We start from the raw sequence: 23,653 nt of genomic DNA, 5'->3' as shown, positions 1-23,653 counted from the left end.
CACACACACACACACACACACACACACACACACAGAGCTTTAAAAATAGATCTCTAAAGAAGTCAACTCTTAAAGGGCTCCATTACTTGGGATGTCCTCACAAGCTGTGAGTTTTCTGAGTGATAGATAGCACAGGTAGTCTGTCCTGACACTACTTTCAGCAAATCACACTGGGAGTGGGTGCTTATCCCCCAGTCCTATTTCTGTGTAGCTGGAGTGTGTATGTGTGTGTCCAAGTTCTCTTGCTTGTCCTTCCCCTAAAATCTAAGAAAAGCTATATGGACTGAGCAGTGGTGGCACACGCCTTTAATCCCAGCACTTGGGAGGCAGAGGCAGGTGGATTTCTGAGTTCGAGGCCAGCCTGGTCTACAGAGTGAGTTCCAGGACAGCCAGGGCTACACAGAGAAACCCTGTCTCGAAAAAAAAACAAAAAAAAAAAAAAAAAAAAAAAAAGGAAAGAAAGGAAGGAAGGGAGAAAGGAAGGAAAAAGAAAGAAAAGAAAAGCTATATGGTATTTAAAATGGGGTTCAATGTGTTGTTATGGAAACTAATCCAGGAAAAGGTCTCTTTGGCTAGAAACGCAGAAGGGAAGGAAGCGTTCTGTGGAAAGGATTAACTGAAGCAAAGGCACTTCACAGAAGTTACATGTAGACTCTCTGCACAAACTGACAATGAATCCGAGAGATGGCCATCGATCCAAAACCTGTGATAGTGAGAAACTTTTAGGTGTGTTGACGCAAAGATTCCAGATACAGCAGTTAAGTCTTAACTGCTTTCTGAGTGACAAATAGCACAGGGAGTCTGTCCTGACGCTACTTTCAGCAAATCACACTGTGTACTGGCTATTTTTATGTCAACTTGACACAGCTGGAGTTATCACAGAGAAAGGAGCTTCAGTTGAGGAAATGCCTCCATGAGATCCAACTGTAAGGCATTTCTCAATTAGTGATCAAGGGGGAAAGGCCCCTTGTGGGTGGGACCATCCCTGGGCTGGTAGTCTTGGGTTCTATAAGAGAGTAGGCTGAGCAAGCCAAGGGAGGCAAGCCAGTAAAGAACATCCCTCCATGGCCTCTGTATCAGCTCCTGCTCCCTGACCTGTCTGAGTTCCAGTCCTGACTTCCTTTGGTGATGAACAGCAGCATGGAAGTGTAAGCTGAATAAACCCTTTCCTCCCCAACTTGCTTCTTGGTCATGATGTTGTGCAGGAATAGAAACCCTGACTAAGACACACTGGGAGTGGGTGCTTATCCCCCAGTCCTATTTCTGTGTAACTGGTGTGTGTGTGTGTGTGTGTGTGTGTGTGTGTGAACAAGTAGGAACAAGGTGTTATGGTGGTGTGGGGAAAGGGTTTCTCACCTAGAAGGGGTAAGAAAAGCTTCCCAAAGCACAGAGTCTTTGAACCTCTGTCTTTAAAAGTCATCTTCCTTAAGAAAGAAAGAAATGGGGGGGGGGGCTTTTAACCCCAGTACTTAGGAAGCAGAGGCAGGTGGATCTCCAAGTTCCCAGCCCCTGGTCTACAGAGCAAACTCCAGAACAGCCAGGGCTACACAGAGAAACCCTGTCGTGGGGACTGGGGCTCATGTGTTTTATTGAGTCTTTATGATTCACAAGTACACTGCATATATTCTACAGTGTGGACGGTGTATTATATAGTACATTTTAAGAGTGGCATTTGCTAAAACTGCTACTGGAAACATACCCCAACACCTTGAGACCCCTCCTCCACTTGTGTAAGTTTCAGTTAGAGATTAATTCATTGAAGTAACAGCCTCTGAACTTACATAGTTCTTCTCCACACATTAAAAAGAAAACAGCTAGCCGGGCGTGGTGGCGCACGCCTTTAATCCCAGCACTCGGGAGGCGGAGGCAGGCGAATTTCTGAGTTCGAGGCCAGCCTGGTCTACAAAGTGAGTTCCAGGACAGCCAGGGCTATACAGAGAAACCCTGTCTCGAAAAACCAAAAAAAAAAAAAAAAAAAAACAGCTGATCTCTGGTCAGCAAAGGGCTCTCCTCTGTCATTGTGTTGTATTTAGCGTGCCTTAGATTAATTTCTCCAGCTGTCTTATTTTTGCAAACAGGAGGACACGAATCAGCTATTGGAAAGAAGTGGATGTGTGAACTATTGAATAGTTACTGTGGGTACTTCTTCCCGGATGTACTTCTGTCAAAAGATAAAACACTGTCTGGATTGTGTTTTTCTTTGGTCTAGCCGTGGAATGACTTATTTCCAATCTCGGATAGCAAAGGAAGTGAGAGGCTGACTTTGAACAAAGACTTGCAGGCAGTGGGGGCCTTGGCTGCGAAGCTCCACTTAGCCTGAAGAGAGTTCCAGTGAAGCTGCCTACCAAGGGCAAGCCCCAAGGCTTCCTGAGACAGCTGTGGGGTTGCATGTGGCTTTAACAGAGCAATGGTGTCACCAGTGGCAAAGGCCATTGTTGAAAGCTTGGGGACTTTCACTGAGCACGTGGGGGTTTTGAGAAGAGAGGGGCAAGTGGCCCGGTCGGATCTTGTGTTTTAAAAGATCTCTGGGCTGTGGAGGGCAGATCGGATCTTGTGTTTTAAAAGATCTCTGGGCTGTGGAGGGCAGACTGGGGACAAAGGAGGAGCTTCAATAGGCTCATTCGGTGAACTAGTCAAGCGAATGGTAGGTAACAAGGCCCCAGGTGGCGGCAGTGGTCAGAGTCACGATTTGTGTTTTAAAGTAGAAGCTAGGAGGGCAGCTTGACAGTTTGGCTGTCAGTGTTCCGAGTAGGAACCAGAGGAGTTCATAACATAGGGAATTCATCGATGACAAGAAAAGGGTGTTAGGTCTTATCTCTGCATAAGGGACACGCAAGGCTCCCCAGATAGTGTGGCAGCAAAAAAGCAAGCCGTTATGGTAGGATGATGGTACATTCGAGCATTAGGGGAAATGACTCAGTCCAGCCTGAGAATTACTGTACGTCTATAGGAATTGAGACGGTGCAGCATTAGGGCAGGAACAGGCAAGGAGATGGGTAATGGCATAGAGCACAGAACATTAAGGAAAGCACAGGAAAGACATCTTGGGTTACACACCCTTGTCTCTCTGGTCACAGCCTCCACCTCAAACCACACTCAGTCAGTTCTGGTGAGGTCACAGAAATAAAACAATAAAGATTCTAGACTATTGAAAGATACCTTTTATGACATTAAGATTGGGAAAAGCAATCATAAGTGGGACCAGCAGCTTGCATTCAATGGGAAAGGCTGATGATGATAGGTTGAAGTAGACTGAAATTGTATACTTCTCTGTCAAGTGATAAAGACAGCATGGAGAGTGGGAAAGAAACCGGAATGGGACAAAATATTAGGAGCATACAAAGGTACCAGCCTGGTCTATAGAGTGAGTTACAGGACAGCCAGGGATACACAGAGAAACCCTATCTAGACAAAAAAAAAAAAGAGAGAGAGAGAGAGAGAGAGAAAGAGAAAGAGAAGAAGAAAGGAAAGGAAAGGAAAGGAAAGGAAAGGAAAGGAAAGGAAAGGAAAGGAAAGGAAAGGAAAGGAAAGGAAAGAGAAATAGGGTCGACGAAACGGCTCAGAAGTGTACTTTCCAGCAAGGCTAGCCACCTGAGATCGGTCCTCAGTGCCCCACACAGTGGAAGAAGGAATCCAACTTCTGCAGTTATCCTATGACTTCCACTGCGGCGCATATGCACACGTGTGCACACAAAATAAAGTGTAATACAGGCTGTTGTCTTTCTGAAAAGCAAGACGTGTCATATGCAGAACATAAAAAGATACATGGACAGTCATTTTACAAAAAAAATAAAAAGTAGTGTGCCTGATAATAGCCAAGGAAAGCCAGCGATGGTTGCCACACACCCTTAATCCTAGCACTCTTGTAGAGGCAGGGGCTGGTGGATCTCTATGAGTTTGAGGCCAGCCTACCTGGTCTACAGATTTTTCAGGACAGCCAGGGCTGCAAGGAGAAACCCTATATTGAAAGAAAAAAAAAAAGAAGAAGAAGGAAGAGAGAGAGAGAATGAATATAGCCAAGGAGCACAGAAAGCACATGCCTTTTTTTTTTTTTTTTTTTTTTGTTTTGTTTTGTTTTTCGAGACAGGGTTTCTCTGTGCAGCCTTGGCTGTCCTGGCACTCACTCTGTAGACCAGGCTGGCCTCGAACTCAGAAATCCGCCTGCCTCTGCCTCCCAAGTGCTGGGATTAAAGGCGTGCGCCACCACTCCTGGCCAGCATGTGCCTTTCTAACATGGTAGCAGTGGTGTATTAAGCCGAGTGAGTTCCTATTCTCTGTCTTTACCAAGGGAGCCAGAGCACCCTCCATCTTTGATTACTGTTATACTTTTGGGATTAAGTGGAAACTGTGTTTCAAAATCTACCTGCGACTTGAAAGGCTGGGTGGATGACTGCAGGAAGTAAAAGTCTAGTCTTGAACACCAGATGAATATTTTAAGAAATATCATCTAAGGTTGAACGTGGTGCTATACACTCCTCTAAATCCCAGCTCTGCCGAGCATCAACAGGTGGAGACTACCTAGTGAGACTTTGTCTCCAAAAGAGAGGAAGGAAGAAAGGGAAAAAAGAAAGCTAACACTTAGGCACCTTCATTACTCTGTAAGAGTCATGCTTTGATCTGTTGTATGGGAGATAGAATCAGAAAGGTAACACCAAGAAAACTAAGCCTTCCTATCAAAAAGACAAAAAACAAAACAAAAACAAAACCAATAGGCCAGCTGGTGGGGGAGTGGGTGTTACTGTCCAAGCCTGGCAACCTGGGAAGCCACGGAAAGATGACAGGAAAGCACAGCCATAATAAATATGAATTTAAAACTATATCCCTGGGGGAAAACATGCTGTATAAGAGATGTGTATCTCCTTCAGATGTTTCACAGTTTATTTGGTGTTATTGTAACTGAGAGGTAGAGGCACCGTGACCATCAGTTACTGATTGCCATTAGAGGCCAGTCTTCCCGAGGCGCAGGGTTGGGCACGGTAAACCCAGGAAAGCATCTGTGTCGAGAATGCTCCAGTGAGCAATCGGTGCTCTCCTGAGATGACCCCCTGCTGTTGCTAGGCGCTCAGTTCTGTTTCAGGAGGAGGTGGCAACATTATGTAATGCCAAACCATATTTCAGCCCTCTTTATGTATTTGGAGAAAGAGTTAAAGCTTAAATTAAACTGTTAAATCTTTACAATCAAATGGAAATCAAGTTCGTTCAGAGTTGGTCTGGGAAACTAACTGGTTGTGCATTTAAAGAAAAGAAATTCATGAACGTGAACGAACGTACTGGGGTTTGGGTTTTTCTTTTCTTTTGCTTTGTTTTGATTGTTTTGCCATAGATGTAAGTGACATTAAGCGCTCTCTTGATGGGTAAGCACTGGTCTGTGGGATGCGTGTGCATCAGATGTGGGACGTTCTGAAAGTACACTCTGCCTTCTCCAGCCCCACAGTGCCTAGTGAGAGACTGCCTTAGACACTGTCTTGATTCTCTCTTTTAGAACAAAGCTTCTGAGAAATGTAAGCACGGAGATCCGCTTGAAGGCCCTGTCTCTAGCTACCCAGAAAACCAAAGCAGAGCTATGCCCGTGGTGGAGCCCTCACCAGTAACAAGCAAGAGAAAATACAGGGTCTGAGTGGGTTTTTTTGAGTCAGGGTCTCCTGTAGCCCAGGCTAGCTCTAGACTTACTGACTCAACTGTGTAGCCCAGGATGATCTTCCTCCCCGTGCTATGAGGGCCGGGATTCCAGGCATCCACCGGCATACTCTGTTTCTGTAGAGCTGGGGATAGAACCCGGGTCTCACGCTTGATAGACAAGGTCTCTGCCCACTAAGCTGCAGCCCAGCCCTGGTTTTTTGTTTGTTTAATAACTAAAAAGTCTTTAATAGCATACTTAAGTGTACTAGTGATAGCACCATTCAAACCCTGAGGAATCTGTGATTACAACGGAAACCAAATACCCACTGGCACCATGGACAACCGAAGGGCTTAGGACCAGTGTTAATTAACGAGAGAGATTACTCGTTTAATATTGTGATGGTAATTTCCTACAAAGTCAAAATACATACCTTCCGGTGCAGTGATAGAGCTCAGCTGGCAAAGTGCTTGCCTTGCACGGACTAAGCCCTGGATTCAATTCCCAACACTACATAGAACTGAATGCGGTGACACATGCCTGCAATCCCAGCACTCAAGAGATGGTGCAGGAATTCAGGAGTTCAAGGCCAGCCTAGGTTCATAAATACATTTTGTTTTGTTTTGTTTTGTTTTTAAGTATTTGCTTATGGGTGTGATGGGTGTGAGCAAGCTTGTGTGAGTATGTGGACCCCAAAGCAGGACTTCTAGAACTTTCTTTTATATGTCTCTGCTTTATTGCCTTGAGTTAGGGGGTCTCTCTGAACTGGAAGTTTGCTGGGTGTCTGGGTATCTGCCTGCTTGTCTTGGAGGGCTACTGCTAGATGATAGGCACCAACGCTGTGCCCAGCTTTTGGGGGTTTTTCGTTTTTGTTTTTTTTAACATGGGAGCTAGACGTTTAGACTTGGTCCTCACACCTGCATTTGCTGTTCTTCCAGAGGGCACAGCAAATAGTTTACAGTAGCCTATAAGTCCCATGACACCCACTTCTGGCTTCTAGGGGTGGCAGATACAGGGACACAAATGTACACACTGATAAAAACTGATTGTTTTGTTTTGTGAGACAGGGTTTCTCTTTATAGCCCTGTTCTGGAACTTGCTATGACCAGACTGGCCTTGAACTCATAGGTCAGCTTGCATCTACCTCCCATGTGCTGGGATTAAAAGCATGTACCAGCATCCCTAACAAAAAAAAAAAAATGAAGTTAAGTAAAATCAATGTCTAAATCTTATACTTGGGAGACTGACATAGAGAGCACTCCTAAGGAAGGACTTTGACTTGGCTTTACTATTTATTGTCTATATTTCCATGGGGCTTCTTTCAGGAATGGGGGATGCCCAACCAAGTCAGAATTGGGAAAGACTGCACCTTTGCTCAGAGGGGTAATAGTGTGGTGTTGTCCAAACTTTCCCTTCCAAACTCATGAACAATGCTTCCAAAGAGGAGAGGACTTGGTGCCAACCAGCCAGCAGGCTGACTTCTGCAGTGACTGAACTCAGGATCAAATTAGGTAGTGCAAGAGTTCTTGTGACCTGTTTATTTCTTTTTCTGTTCAGTTGTCCAAGATAGAAAAGAATGCTCCCACCTCCCTGGTGTCCTTGGACTGGAGGAGATGCTTAGATGTCCCTCTGTCGGGGTAGTGGCTCAAGAAAATGTCAAGAGCGTTTTTAAATGCCTTTATGGTGTCTGATCACTATGTTCTCGATATGTTTTGATACCATAATGTATGCTATTGTCTGTCCCACAGAAAGAGGCTAATAAGCCTTTCAACCCCGTTAATGTAAGTTTGAGAGGAGTGTAGCTGTCAACATGAAGAGAGAGATTGTTCTAGCCATAGGGAGTGGCGTGGGGAAATTTACTGCCTCGGCGATATTGTAGACACTCGAAGGATCTGAGTGAAAGAAACGAAGGAAGTGGTTTAAGAAACACAAAAATAATAACGCTTAGGCTTCCAGTAAATGGATGCTTGCCTGCCATCCTAAGCATTTGGGAGGTTTAGTCTGGCCGAGCATGATCTTGAGGCTAGCCTGAACTATGTAGCAAGACTCCATCTTCAAAATAGTAAAAAAAAAAAAAAGTAGAGAAACCAGAGACCCTGTGTGAATAATGAGCAGAGAACTGGTCTCTGAAAGCCCCCAGCAGTTTCCCCAGCACCACAAGTCAAAAAATAAAGAATTATACACAGATGCGGTCATAGGCGAGGGAAGTTGTAGTAGAGTCTGGCATGCACCTTGCCATCGGTGATAGGTTTTGTCTAAAGGAGAATTAAAAGATGTTTTGACCGATCGGTGGTAATGCACGCCTTTAATCCCAGCACTTGGGAAGCAGAGGCAGATGGATGTCTGAATGAGTTCCAGGATGGCCAGGGCTACACAGAGACCCTGTCTTGAAAAGCGGAGGAGGAGGAGAAGGAGGAGGGTACAGGATGGTGGTGGTGGTGGTGATAATGATGATGATAACAACAACAGATGCTATGAAAACAAACTGCTAAGTTCACTTCAGTTTGGCAGACTCCTAGCAGAGATTTCTGGGGGGACAGGAGGGGACTGAAGCTTAGGAGGTGCAGTGGGAATGAGTGTTTTATGGATGGCGTTGGCAGAAGATTTAGACCTGACTTCATTTTGGGAAGTTGGAAGTAGTGAGCGGCAGACCACGAATCCCTGCATATGGCTTGCCTTACTAGGCTCTGCTTTATTGGCGTAATCGGGTATATTTTAGGAAAGGAAATTTTCTCAACATTTCAAAACTGGTTTGTATGGTTTTTTTTTTTTTTTTTTTTTTTTTCCCTTCCACCAGATCTGGTTTGGTGTTTTTTGTTTTTAAACCTTAGATTACAACTCAACTCTTAAATGCTCTTTTAGTCAGGGAGGCTAATGGTAAGTGTGGTTTTACAGATCCTGTGCTTAAGAAGCTAAATAAAGCCTGAGGTTCCCGAGCAAAAACTCACTCAAGAGTCAGGAGTTGGTCAGAAGAGGAGGAATCTGTGACCTCTTCAAGTCTTTGCCACCTAACGAGTTTGATGGGAATCTGGGAATGGGGCGAATAATACTCAAAGCTAAGGATGGGCCCTGGCAGATTGAGTGTACCGCTGGGTTCAGGTCTCTTTAGGACAATTTTCTTTTACCAGGTTACAACTGTGATGGCTTAGATCCATATGTTGCTTTCATCTGCTAACATGGGAAAAGTGAGCTATGCAGTGTGTGAAATCATACAGACTTTTCTCTGGGTTTTGTTTCAGGTATAGGAGAGCAAAGGTCTTAAAAGTAAGGAGCCAAGTGGATGCTCACAGTCAGCTATTGAATGGATCACAGGGCCCCCAGTGGAGGAGCTAGAAAAAGTACCCAAGGAGCTAAAGGGATCTGCAACCCTATAGGTGGAGCAACATTATGAACTAACCAGTACCCCGGAGCTCTTGACTCTAGCTGCATATGTATCAAAAGATGGCCTAGTCACTAGAAAGAGAGGCCCATAGGACTTGCAAACTTTATATGCCTCAGTACAGGGGAACGCCAGGGCCAAAAAGTGGTAGTGGGTGGGTAGGGGAGTGGGGGGGAGGGTATGCGGGACTTTTGGGATAACATTGGAAATGTAAATGAGGAAAATACCTAATAAAAAAAAAGCCCTGTGTTCTGTGTCAGGGTCAACCAACCCTCCCTGGATCAATCAATCAATCAATCAATCCTAAACTCTTCAACCTCTCTGAGCATTGTTTGTGTGGTTTGTAGAACTATCACAGTAACCTTTACATCACCTACATTTTTGCCCCATTGAGATGAGGTCTCATGGAGGTAGCCCAGGCTGGCCTAGAACTTATTAAATAGCTAAGCATGACCTTGAACGTCTGACAGTCCATCTCCTGGTCCTCGGTCTATGGGCATGTACCACTAACCCTCTACCCCTGTGGATGCTGTGCTGGAGATTAAACTCAAGGCCTCGTGCATGCTAAACAAGCTCTCTACCCACTAAGCTACATCTCTGAGCCCCTCAGCATTCTTGCAAGCATTTCCCATGAGCTAGAGGTTACCATGCAGTAGGGTCTTGCGGTAGTAGAGAGGGCATGGCCAGAGGAGGGAGACTGGAAAGGGGCAGGAGGAGTCTGATGTGCTATGTGGTCTTTTCTTTTTCCCTTTAACTTTCTGTTTCCTTTTAGAGTAGAAATCTGAGTCCCTGTGGTGTAAAATTAAGTTTAGCTCTGACAACATGAAAATTCCAAGCTTCTTAGCTCTTGATAATGTGTACAAAGTCTCCCCAAGGAATGGTACTGTCTCTTTCTGTCCTTAACAGTTTTAAATGTGGACCTTCCGTTCTAGAACTACTTAGTATTCAGGGGGAGTCTCTTCTACATGAACCCAACTTCTCCCCCGTTGCTGTTTTTCTTTTAGGCTATAGCCCCTTAATTGTAGTTAAGCAGCAACAAATCTCTGTAAAAGACAGAAGTCGCACATTTGCTTTGACTGGGGTGTGTGTGTGTGTGTGTGTGTGTGTGTGTGTGTGTGTATGTGTGAGATGCATTCACTAGCCCCATAAACAATGGTACAGTGACTCACCAGGGTTCCATCGCTGGACTGTAACAAGTGTATTGTGTTCCACTTGACCTTGATTTGACTGCTAATCATTGTTTATAGGAAAGTATCTTTGTTTTCAAAGATTTATACGTTGTGAGCTGAGACCATAGCTCAGTTGGTAGAGGGTTTGCCTCCTATGCACAAAGTCATGATCCAGCCTCAGCACCATATAAATTTGTACATGGTAGCAGATACCTGTAATTCTTGCATTTGGGAGATGGAGGTTCGGCAAGCTGGAGGACCATAAGTTTGGGGTTGTCCTGGAGTGAATTTCAGGGGTACCGGGACCCTGCCTAAAGGTTTTCAAGCTGATGTTTCAGTTTACGGGTGTAGCTCACTTTGTCACAATCACTTAAGCTTATGTAAGTCAAGAAACAAGAGTCAAAACAACTTGCTACTTTAAAAGTCTGATCAGAATATGACAGCTTACAACCCTCCCAGGGGATCCTTCTTCTAACCTATGAGAACACTGCATATACATGATGTATAACATACATCTGGGCATATACATTTTTTAAAAATAAAAAAAAAATCTCAAAAGGAAATGTTTACATCTCGTTAGAGCCAGGGGTAATATCACACACTGTGACTCCAGCACTAGGGAAGCTGAGCAGGACGGTCACAAGTTAGAGTCAGCGTTAGTTAAATGACACCCTCTCAGAAGAAGTTAATAATAAGTCCAGTTAGGACTGAACCCATCTTGCCATGCTGACAGCCTATTGTTTCTTCAGAATGAGTTTTAATCCAAAATGAGAGTGAGCAGGACATCGGCTGAGAGGACAGTGGCTGAGTGAGCGCTACATTGTCACGCATCACTGTTGGGGATGCAGAATGTAGAATGTAGATGCTCTACCTCTGCTTCTAAGGGTCTCTCTTTCCCAGGTCAGTGTGTCTTCAGAAGCTGCTGGAGGTGAGTCCAGATGGAGGAGGCTCTACAAAAAGATTTTCTCTGGGAGGGAGAAATAGTCTGCAAAAAATCAGAAAGCTACTGTTGTATAGTGATAATGAATAAATAGATTTTTTTTTTCAAGACAGGGTTTTTCTGTATAGCCCTGGATGTCCTGGAACTCACTTTGTAAACCAGGATGAATAGAATTCTTAAATATATGTTGAATTTGGGGGCAGACAGGGAGCACACAAGTGTTATGGAGTAAGTTCTAGAACAGCCAGGGCTACACAGAGAAACCCTGTCTCAAAAACAAAAACAACAACAACAACAACAAGCCAGCCTCTCCTCACTGGCTTGGAATTTGCAAAGTAGCCTGGGAAAGTGTCCACTGAATCCTAGGAACTCACCTGCCTCCACCTCCCCAGAGCTAAGATTACAAACTCACCAGCGCACCCATCCCTTTAAGGAGTCCTGGGATTCAATGGAACGGCTCCAGGCATGAGAGGAAGTGCCTTTCCGGTGTTGTGACTCCTATTAGAAGCACCTGCTTCCTTAACCGCACCACTGTCACTTTACAATTGTATTCTCTGGTGTGCTGTTTTGGATGCTTGAAGACCAAGTGGATATAATGAGGGAAAAACAGGAGGACGGAGAAGAAAGTCGCAAACCAAAGAAAATTTTGCAAATAAAAATATAAATACTCAATACAATGAGCCGGCATAATTGATGTAGCGGAGCAACAGATTGGATTCTTGGTTTCCTGGCAATCCGTGAAAAAGAAAGGCATCATGTAGCCTTATCAAGTAGGAATAAGAACTTCTTTAAAGTGATGAACACTGCACTGTATTACTGAATTCTAAAGGAAACCTCACACATGAAATTTCACAAGCAAGGGTACAAGCTTCGTACACTCTGCCTGCCCTCGACACTGCCCCTCTTGTGTTTATGGGCTTCCTGAAGCAGTTTCTATACTTGAAGAAAAATGTAAAATATACTACAACTTTTTCTCTCAAGGGAGCTTAAAAAAAATAACCTAGCCGGGCGTGGTGGCGCACGCCTTTAATCCCAGCACTCGGGAGGCAGAGGCAGGCGGATTTCTGAGTTCGAGGCCAGCCTGGTCTACAAAGTGAGTTCCAGGACAGCCAAGGCTACACAGAGAAACCCTGTCTCGAAAAACCAAAAAAAAAAAAAAAAAAAAATAACCTATGGTCAATCTTGATCTAATGCTAGGATGAGCCTTCATGGAGAAATAAAGGTTTAGAACAAGGCAGTACTGGTTGGTCACAGGCGGCTCTATAGAACTTCAGACTGTTGTTGGTACAAGGCTGATGAGCCAAGATGACACCACAGAATTCGAATGTGGTGAATAACTAGTGGTCTGTGCTTACCACAGGAATGGGGCCGAAGGGACGACCACTATGAGTTAGTCCATCCGGTTTGTCAACCCTGCTCCAGTCTGAGTGCAGGCAAAACAGCCCTTGTGGGATGCACAGAGGACGCTTTGGTAACTATGTTGCATTTCCTGTTGTTCTGAGGGTGGGACGCTAATTGCAGACACTCATCCAGACAAACCTGCTGCTGCTGTCTTCCACCCTTCTGACTTTTGATTCTGTAGTTCATTGTGTTTATTTGGTATTACTTCTACCATTTTTAGTTACTCTCTAGTCTGGTTGGGGTTTTTGTTTGTTTGTTTGTTTGTCTTGTTTTTGTCCTTTAATATATTAAAATACCATGTGTTTGATTCTGAAAGGAGTGAAAATAAGAATTTGCCAAGCAACATTATACTTCGACATATGGAGACTCATCAAATGAACTCCGCAATATTTGTTTTAACAGTTAGTGGTTTGAAATCTCTTACAGTATTAGAAGCGTAACTTGTGATACAAAGGTTTTGGGGGGTGTAATGCTGAAGTTAACTATAGTATTTATTGGTCTTATTTTCTAGGCATGACTACTTTAATCCATATGTTTACTCTACTTTTTAAATTATTTTAGATTTATTTTATGGGTATAAGTATTTTACCTACCTGAATGCCACATGTGTGCCTGGAACCATGTGGGGGCGCGAGAACTAAACCTGGGTCCTCTTATAAGAGCAGACAATGCTCCTAACCACCGAAATATCTCTCCAGTCCCTGTTTATCCTATTTTTAAAATGACTACTTCGGGGCCTAGAAAGTTGGCTTAACAGTTAAGAGCGCCGGGCGTGGTGGCACATGCCTTTAATCCCAGCACTCGGGAGGCAGAGGCAGGTGGATTTCTGAGTTCCCTGGTCTACGAAGTGAGTTCCAGGACAGCCAGGGCTATACAGAGAAACCCTGTCTCAAAACAAAACAACGACAACAACAAAAAAACAGTTAAGAGCTCCTGTTGCTCTTGCAGAGGACTCAGGTTCAATTCTCACCACCTTCACAGCAGCTCGCAACCAGCCCTAGCTGCACCCCAGGGAACCTAATGTCCTCCTCTGACCTCTAAGGGTACCAGACAGCACACACAGAACACCAACAGACCCGAAAGCAAAACACTCATGCATAAAATCAATCTAAAGTTTACTTTAATGCTTGTTTGGCTGGTTTGGTTATTGTGTTTTTTGAGACTGATAGCCCAGGCTGGCCTTAAACTTTCAGTAATCCTCCTGCCTCAGCCTCTCAAGTGCTAGGATTATAAGTGTGCACCATTATGGATAACTAAAAGTAATATCCTTTCAATTCAATGTTTATTTTTATATATTATTGTATTGGTAAATTAAATATAATGGTGTTCCCTTCTAAACAGTGTGTGTGTGTGTGGGGGGGGGGTATTTAACCATGTCCATTTTTCAGTTCACACAATTGAAGGGGCCACTTTGCCTTACTGGAGGTGTGGGCTATCTTGAATATTTTGGCCAAGTTTTCACTCCTTCGGTGGCAATAAGACGGAGAGGAAATGAGTAACTATTTCTTTTTGCCTATATAACTTTTTTTTTAAATCAAATTTCTACGTGAATTTTATATGGAGTAAATATTCCCTTTGTAAAGCTTAAGTTGCTCTTGTAGGTGGTCTCCTAAAATGTAGTTTCATTTTATAACTCCCCATGCCTTGGCTCCATGCCCGACCTCCCAGGTTACAGCCATTAACAGTAGACCCCACTCATTAAGGAAATAACACCTCCCTTCAAAACAACCCCTAGAAAACATCACTCGTGTTCCTAATAAGTCACTTTCGTATTCACATTGGACAATAACTCGTGAGGTTAACAGAGGCTCAGTCCTTAAAACCCACCCCACTATTTATAAAGACATCGACTCTTTGCCCAAGTTGCAAACGAGAAGCAATATTGGTTTTTGTTACTTCAAAGAAGAGGTGTTCAGGATAATCTACTTGTTTGTTTGATTATTCTGTCCAATGTAGAGGTTAAGGAATAAGAGCAAGTCGGGCACCTTTAATCCCAGGCACTCCAGAGGTAGAGGCAAACTGGTATCTAAATTCGAGGCCAGCCTGGTCCACATAATGAGACCCTGTCACAAACAAACAAAAATAAGGGCAAAACATCTGTAGACAGAGCATCAATACCAAATTTTTACTATATTTGTGAAAAGTATCTGCTTTGGAAGCCAAGTGTATACTAAATAATACATTACACTGTCTAATTATTGAACTAAATACAGGATGACTAAAGTCTGGCCAAGATTTTCCATAAAATTCAGAATGTCCATAATTCAAATGTTCTATATTAAAAGGTAGACGCTTCGGAGGAAGTGTGTGACTTAATTAAGAAAGAATAAAGCAGAAAGAAAAGGAAGAGTTCAGGGAGAAAGAGCTAGGGCGCTATGAATTGCAGGCAGGAAGCTATATCTATGCTCAGGACCAGAGTGGAAATGCTGGAGGCATAGTGAGAGTCTGGGATGGAGCAGATGGTTTGTATGAGGAAGTGGTCTTCAATTATATTTTGAGGAGTTCCCACAGAGGCTGGTCTGCAAGGGACATCCCTGAGCACAGTGGTGTGGCATATCCATTAGAAAGTCCCCTGCTGGCATGCCAAGGAGCACGTTGGGATGGCCAAAATGTCAGCTGGATGGCATGAGCCCAGTGTATTATTGGCCATGAGTTTTTTTTTTTTTTGTTGGTATATTTTTTCTTTTACTCTGTGTGTGTGTGTGTGTGTGTGTGTGTGTGTGTGTGTGTGTGTGACAGTGAGAGTGTGAGATCAGAGCACAACTCATTGAAGCCATTTCTCTCCTTCTACCAGGTTAGATTCTGGAAATCACATTCAGAGCATCAGACATGGTAACAAGTTAAGCTGCCTTTCTGCCCCTTTCAATCTCATAAGATTAAAAAATAAAGCAGGCAAATCGGCACATCTACTGTCACCAAGGACAAACCAACAGGCCTGGGGGGACAGACTGGATGGTCTAAGGGTAGGATGTGACAGACCCGTGCAGAGGATAGCCTCAGTGAGTTCCACCCTGGTGATCCTGGATTCTGTGGCAGTGTGAAAGACAACGCCTTGGTGGTGTGCAGAATCCAGAGTGAAAGGCACCGCGGGTGCAGTGTGCGCATGTGACTATTTAAAATACAGTCACAGGATTGTTCCTCGTGTGCACTGTGAGGACTGGCAAATGGCTGTCCTGGGAATTGAGTTCTGCTTTACCCTTAGATAGTTGTCGTCAATGCTCCAGGGAGTTTGATTGTATTCTAAAATCCCTGGGCTCTGTGGTAAGGCTAAAATCCCCAGAACCAGAGACTGGGAGTCAGTTCTTCTGGTAGGTGGCAATCACCAGGTTCTGTTGCTAGGTAAGGCAGAGATTGTCAGTGTGTCATTTATAGTTGCTGAAGATAAAATCCCCAGCAGGAGAGAACTTGCCATTTCTCTTCTGACCTGGGGACATGAAGCCACAAACCAAGGCCGAAGGAAACCACCAGGAAAGCACCGTCTCAAAACAAACACATATAAAATAAAAGCTGTGGGCAAACTAAAAATAGAGATGTAAATATTTACTCAGAGAAAGACAGACTCATCAACCAGGACTATAGCTCAGTGCTGGAGAACTTGCAAAAGGCCTCAGGTTCTATCCACTGTACCACAAGAGAAAAGAAAGGCAGGCTAAAAAGGTGGTTCAGCAGTCACAAGCCATTTCTGCTCTTGCAAAGGACCCAAATTTGGTCCCCAGCGCCCACGTCAGGTGACTCACAACCTCCTATAACTCTAGCTCCAGAGGTCACAGTGCCTTTTTCCCACTTGAGTGGGACATCTTTACTTATGTCCACCTACACACATATGCACACACTTTAAAAAAAATATTTTAAAAGAAAGAAAAATAGACTTGTCTTAGCCAGGAATGATAGCACACATCTATCTAACATGGCCACTTGGGAGTTAGAGGCAGAGGCCTAAGATTACAAGCTCAACACCAGCCTGGGCTGCATAGCAAGACCTCCATCTTAAGAAACAAAACAAAATTTTACAGTGGCAAAATCTGACATAACAGAAAACGGATCAAGGTTAACACAGACACTGATTTCTGTTGATAATATGTGCCCTGGATAGAGCATGATAACAATGTTACCTGGCCTTTGTGGTTTCTTCCACAAAACCCATACCTCTGGCTAATAGTGAGAAGAACATCAAATCTGGATAGAGAAGCCTCCTACCGTACACTTGACCGGTACTCAAAGCTGTCATAATGACCTTAGCATCAAGGAAAGTACAAAATGTCCAGGCTAGAGAGAGCTGTGAAGTCGTATGAGCACAGTGTGCTGTGCTTGCTGGGAACCTGGAGCCTAGGATATCTGCTGCTATGTGAAAATGAAGGAAGCCTGGGCTCCCAATGTAAGATAATAATGGGGGCAGAGGGGGCGCTGTATGGAATATATAGAAATTATTTGTATACTTCCTAACTTTTCTGTAAAACTTAACTATAAGATAAAGCAGCTATTTAAAATAATCCAAATAACACTGGGTATTGGCGGCAGTGTGTGTGGACCTTTAAGTGTGAGACAGCCTGGGCCATGGAGTGAATTACAGGAAAGCCAGGGCTACACCGTGAAACCCTGTCTGGGGGGAAAAATACTAGTAAGCGCTTGAAAAAAATCAGTACTAACTCAGATATTGTTAGATTATTAATTTCCATTAATAATATTAATATTATCATCATAGTGATTTTTATCTTCTTTTTATCTGGCATAATTTTCCATCAGATAGGATTTGATTACGTAAGAACAGAGAATGAAGTCATCTCTCTGGAGGTATGTTGAAGTAGGTGAAGGTTACTTCAGGAGGTGTAATTTCAGAGAACCGTTTGCGGAGAGAGTAACCAACGTTGGTAAATATTGTGGGAATCTGCGACATTGGGAATAACCGTACTGATTATTGCTTGTCCTTGGCCTTCAAGGACAAGCATCGCATTGGGAATGCAGATGTTAACTGGAAAGAGTTTTCTTTTGTGACATATCTGTCTATTCTTTCCCTGTGTCCTTGCTAACCTTAATAAATGCAATCGAGTCCCGTTGGTAATTTAATTTTTTAGGTGCTTAGAGTTATATTTGACAGATATTTGAGAATTTCACACACGTGTACAGTGTATTTTGATCCTGTTTCACACACACACACACACACACACACACACACACACACACACCACCTGTTTTTCCCTCTTGAGTTCTCTCAGATCCAGCCCCACCTCATGCCTAGTTATTTTAATGTATATCGTTACTAATACTGAGTACTGCCTCACAGTCTGTCATCTGTAAAAGCCAGTGCTGATCCAGCTGGTAGTTTGAAGTGTGAAGATTTTTTTTTTTTTTTACCCACAACATTATATGTGTGTGCGTTAAGTTTGCTATCTACAGATGAAAGATTGTGAACTTTCTATAATAATAAAAGTGGGATTCTCTCCAGCTGCCAGAGATGGGACGATTTTTACCTTTGATTTTTTTATTTTCTTTTTTTAATGTTCTTCGGGAAAAAAAATATATATATAATATATAATTTGGTGAGGTGATGAGAAAAAGATACATTTTTTTTTTCCTTATTTTGGTTTCTCTGTGCAGTTCTGGCTGTCTTTACTTTAAAAGCCTTTTTTTGCTGGGCAGTGGTGGCGCACACCTTTAGTCCCAGCACTTGGGAGGCAGAGGCAGGTGGATTTCTGAGTTCGAGGCCAACCTGGTTTCTACACAGTGAGTTCCAGGACAGCCAGAACTGCACAGAGAAACCCTGTCTCAAAAACAAACAAACAAAAAAAAAAAGCCTTTTTCCCCCCAAAAGCAAAGTTTTTATTACCATGAAGCTGGTATCTAATTCATTAAAATGGCCTTTTTGCATCTGAATGTTACCATCCTAATACATTTCCTGAGTCAAATCTTGAACTGTTAGAAGCACCGCTGTATCGAATTAACAGGATTTTTCTTTTCAGGCTGGTGTTTGGAATGCTCTATCCGGCGTACTATTCCTACAAAGCCGTGAAGACGAAAAATGTCAAGGAATACGTAAGTAAAGCTTCCGTGATTTTCATGTGGTGTGAGCACAAACCTTGAAAGCGCTGCAGTTTTAGAGTTAGATTGATGGGTTTGGTTGAAAGGTGATACTGGAGTGTTGTTGTGGAAATAACCATTTTTTTAAAATGGCATTGTTAACTGACAGTGAAGCTTCAAATGGCCTCCATTGACCACTGGCACCTGGAGCTCAGAGTTCCCAAGAGCAGTGACACAGGGCTCCTAATGGCCTGAGTCACAGTGGACTGAGGTTTGTGTGCCTGCTTAAGGTGCATTGGAGGAAAGGTTGTAGTTTTTCAGCTTTGCGATTTTACAGATGCACTGTTGCCTCCTCTTTCGTGGCACTTTTGATTGAACATGTCCCTACCCCATTCATGTTGACTATTGCAGGTTTGAAGCTAACTTTTCTCTCTGTTTTTTTAAAGATTTATTAATTATTATATATAAGTGCACTGTAGCTGTCTTCAGACACATCAGAAGAGGGTGTCAGATCTCATTAGGGATGGTTGTGAGCCACCATGTGGTTGCTGGGATTTGAACTCAGGACCTCTGGAAGGGCAACCTGTGCTCTTAACCGCTAAGCCATCTCTCCAGCCCCCTAACTTTTCTCATAATGAATTTTTTTTTAATTTTGTTTTTGCTGTGTGTGTGTGTCTGTGTATGTGTGTGTGTCTGTGTATGTGTGTACACCTTGGTGCACATGCATATGGAGGCTGAAGGTAGATGTCTTCTCTCTGGGAACCTGTAGGTAACTGGTACAGTTAGGCTAAGGAGCCAAAGAGCCTAGGGTTTTCTTGCCAGTCTCCCCAGTTCAGGCATGTGCCACTGCACCCATTTTGTGTTGTTTGGGGGCTCTGAACTCAGGCCCTTACACCAGCCAGCTAGCGCTTCCTCCACCCTCCACCGAGTATAACAGAGTATTAGCATACACTTCCTTGCTGGCGAGTCCTGGCGTAGTTTTCTGTTTTGGCGGAGTACATTTCCAGACAATAACAAATGTGTACCTTGGGCAGTTAATCAAAAGAAATAAGCACCCAGTACTGAGATAACTCACATCAATAACTGTGGCACTTTAAAAAAAAAAAATCTGTTTGAGGGAGCCAGAATATCCATTTCAAAAACGAGCAATCTGATTGCACTTAGAACTTGCACAGTTGCCTGGCAGACAACAGACACCATTCTCTTTCCAGCTCTCCTCCATCTAAAATGAAATGGAGGCCCATTAGGCGTCTGCCCCTCCCCCACCCACTTTTCCCTGGAGAGTTCCCTTAAATGGAATCTTAGAGTGAGTGTGACCTGTTGGGATTGGCTTCTCTCGGCTGCCGAGCTGTGTTCTAGGTCCATCTGTGTTTTTGCATGTTTCAGTGTTCCCTGTGTTCAGTGGGTCCTGATGGTTGGAACAGTGCTCCATTGTATTGGTGAAACCAAACAATGGCTTGTTTATCTGCTCATCCGCTGACAGACGTCTGAATTGTTCTGCTTCTGTCTTTTGGCTCTTACGAATAACGCTGGCATGGACATGCCCGTGTGAGCATCTGTCTAAGTGCCTGTTTTGGGCTCTCGGAGGTGTATAACTGTGGCTCTTTGTAAGGACTTTGGATGGCAGCCTTGCCATCCAGCCCGGTGTGTGATCACAAAGATCAGAAATCCAGGCTTGATTCTTGAGTCTCTCTACAGGTATTTGAGGTTGCATAGAGCCAGTAGCTGAAACTTTCATAATGAACCTATTCAACATTTGTAGTCACATTTCTCTTTCATATAAGGCCAGTTTTTGTAATGACCTGCACGTACGCATAGACCTACACACCGCAGTTATAATGGTGGGATACATTTTTTATGAGAGGTGAAGAAGTTAGTTGGGTGAGCTCTGGAGTTTTTAAATCCTTTTATGATACAGATCTCTTGGATCCAGGACTGGGAAAATAGTCTTAAGACATGGAAGCGTGTTAAGTCATACTAATTTAAATTCATTTTATAAGTAGCTTGAAGGGGCATATTTCAATAGGTGCCGTAATAAATATTTCAAGTGCCGTGTTATGCTACTGGCTTATATTAGTTTTTAAAACAACACTTGCTTTCCGTTTCCAGCATTTCTCAAGCTGCCTGTGGTGAAGGACCTGTTTGGTTATGTTTGCTTTGTGTTTTGTGGTCCTGGGGATGAACCGGTTTGGTTTTGTTTCCCCTGGAAGTCATTTACCATTACTGTTGTAAAAATACAATGGAAATGAGCCCCTAGTAAAACAAAGATGCAAAACCCCAGAGACATATGAGTGTAACACTGATTATTATTCATTTCAATGGACGTGAAATACTGCTCGCTCTACTGTGTAATTCTCTACTTAGAATCCTTTTTCCAATGGCAAAAGTGTATGAATAACCCCTCATCTGTAAAGTGCATGAGACTATGAGCCATGGGGTATACTACTGGCCAGACCTTAATAAATGGAAGCTCCTTTATAGTGTGTACTCAGTGGGATCTTTCTCTGATTCTAGCTAACTGTACGGTTGAAGAACTGGGTGGTATGTCTTTCAGCTATGGGCTCATCTCACCTTTAAAGCATTCCAGGGCCCGTTGTAGAAGCCCAGGCCTGCAGTCCTAGCACTCTGGAAGATGAGGCAGGAGAATCACTGAAGACTTGAGGTTAGCCTGGACTACAGAATGAAGAGACTCTATGTGTCTCAAATAGAAAATAGATAGGTAGACAGCCAGATAGATAGATGCCCTGTCCCAGGTAGATTGACAAGGAGATGAGCAGGCAGATAGGTAGGTGGGTAGATAGACACAGACTCAGTATCGCAGATGGATGGATGGATAAGTAAGTAGGTAGAGGGAGATAGATGGATAGATGTGTAGATAGATACAGATACATATATACATAGATGGGTAGATACATACATACATGCATACATACATACATACTAGACAGGTAGATACATACATACAGATACATACACACATACATAATAGATACATACATATATAATAGATAGATAGATAGATAGATAGATAAATAAAGACAAATAGGTAAGCAGATAGGAGGGTAGGTAGATAGGCAGACCAAAGAGCAAGCTAAATGGACAGCAATAAGAATATAAAAGTATTAGGGAAGCATAAATAAATTACCTATACGTATAAATGAATACTAAAAAAAATGGATAGTTAGAGGTTGATCTAATTATAAAACAATGATTACTCTGCTTCCACTATGCATCAGGGTTTTTGTGTTATCCTTTCCTCTCCTTTCCTTTTCTCTTCTTTTCTTTTCCTTTCCTTTCTTTTAGAAACATGGTTTCAAGTAGCCTAAACTGGCCTCTAACTCACTAAGTAGCTAGCTGAGGCTGGCCTTAAACACCTGATCCTCCTGTCTCTCTATTCCAAGTGCTAAGATCAAAGGCATGTGTCCCCACACTCAGCTCCACTTGAAAATGTAACTTCATCTGTTTTATTCCCTTAATAACACACTCAGATTTTTATTATTGGGTTATTTGAACATGTAAGACAATTAGAGATAACATGCTTCTGAAATTTTAATTCTCCTTCATGTGCTAAAAATAACTTAGCCTGCATAAGAGAATCCATTAAATTCAAAACTCCTGTTTTGAAAATACAGTGAGTAAGAAAAGTGAACAGGTACTGAACTGGGAGGCCAAACCTACTCCATCTTGGGACCGGCCTCTATCGTAAAGGGGAAAACAAACAAACAAACCTGAGATTTTTGATCTGCAACAGAACCCAAGCTACACCCACATACCACAGCTCAGCTAGTCCACGACCTGAGTTCCTCCCTAGCTACTTCCAACAACAGTTAATCAAAGATTAATCTGATTGTTTCAGATGCACTTTCAGACTGTGATTGTCTTACCTCAGAGCACCCACCTGTGGACTTACAGTAGACATTCAGTTAGATACTTGCCAGGATAGACACCCCCTCCCTTACTTCCATTTCCTATAAAACCTTGTCCTGCTGAGGGTTGAGGCTGCTCCACTTTCCCTTCCCGTCCTGCTGTGTCAGGGTTGGTTGGAAGAGAGCCCAAGCTTGTAATAAAGAGACCCTAATGTTCTTACATGGGAAACGGCTGCTTGGTGGCCTTTTGAGGTTCACGAATGCTTCCTGGCACAACAAAACCAGGAAGGAATAGAATACATCATTGAAGACCTCCATCACTCACTCGTCTAACAGCAAGACTCTGAGAAACCAAGCTTGAGGTGCAGTGTGTGCATTCCCTGGAATGAGGGATGAGTACTTAACTACTCCCCACAAACTTCAGAGCACTCCTGCATATCACCATGTCGAGTTGCTGCTCATCCCAGCCACCACACTACTCTAGATGGAAAGCCACAAAAATATTTAATCCCAGACATCCCTAGAGTTCAGAAATGTAGAATGGATCCACTTGGCTGTGTTCCCTCCGAAGGCTCTGATTCCCGTGGAAGCTCTGTCGTTCAGACCTGGAAGCTGCCCACATTCCTTGGCTTGAGGCTCAGTCCCTGTGTCTTTGCAGCCAAGAGCTCAGGGCTGAGATCTTTGGATACCGCCAGCACTGGGCTTTTAGCCTTCTGCCTCCTCCTTCCTCTTGTATGGTCCTTCATGAACGACTGGGCCCACCCCCCAAGGTTGTCTGATCCTTGGCCTTAATTCCATCTGCCGCCTTATTTTCTCTTTCTCATATAGCCTAATATACTTAAAATTTGTAGGAATTAAAACAGGGATCTATTCCCAGGAAAGGAGGCAGCATTCCGCCAACCCCAATAATATCCAGACTCGTGTTTGCTGTCCATTCACCCTGGAGTGTTGTGTCCGGCCAGCAGATCACAACCTGGGTTCTAGCCTGGAAAGGCATTTTGGAAACCTGGAAGAGAAGAGGGGCTAGGCGGCGAGAGAAAGAAATGTAGCTAAGACAACATTCTGATCAAAGCTCAATTTTACTATTTCCAGACACTCAGTTATAAAGGAAGGGGGAGGGAACCCGATTTCCCGCCAAGTAACTCAGGGTCCAGTAGCAGGACGAACACGTGTGCGCCTCCAAGCAGCAAAGTGACAGGGTCCAACAGTAGGCGTGGCAGGACAAATGAGCAGGAAGCTCTACCCTTGAGCAAGCAGGTTCCATGC

General features: G+C 43.5%; 1 protein-coding gene across 1 annotated transcript in view; it reads left to right on the top strand.

Moving 5' to 3' along the window:
* Nucleotides 1-23,653, top strand: part of Reep3 (receptor accessory protein 3) — a 90,643-nt gene that overhangs the window by 16,223 nt on the left and 50,767 nt on the right. Inside the window, exon 2 of the mRNA XM_021173853.3 lies at nucleotides 18,464-18,536. Within this exon, the coding sequence (XP_021029512.1) occupies nucleotides 18,464-18,536 (73 nt within the window). The remainder of the gene's footprint in view (nucleotides 1-18,463; nucleotides 18,537-23,653) is intronic.

The sequence above is a fragment of the Mus caroli genome, unplaced genomic scaffold, assembly GCF_978045245.1.
Source record: "Mus caroli unplaced genomic scaffold, Mus_caroli_1 scaffold_9, whole genome shotgun sequence".
Classification (NCBI taxonomy): Eukaryota; Metazoa; Chordata; class Mammalia; order Rodentia; family Muridae; genus Mus; species Mus caroli.
Note: the sequence above shows the minus strand (reverse complement) of the source record. Positions and strands in the feature narration are given on the sequence as shown.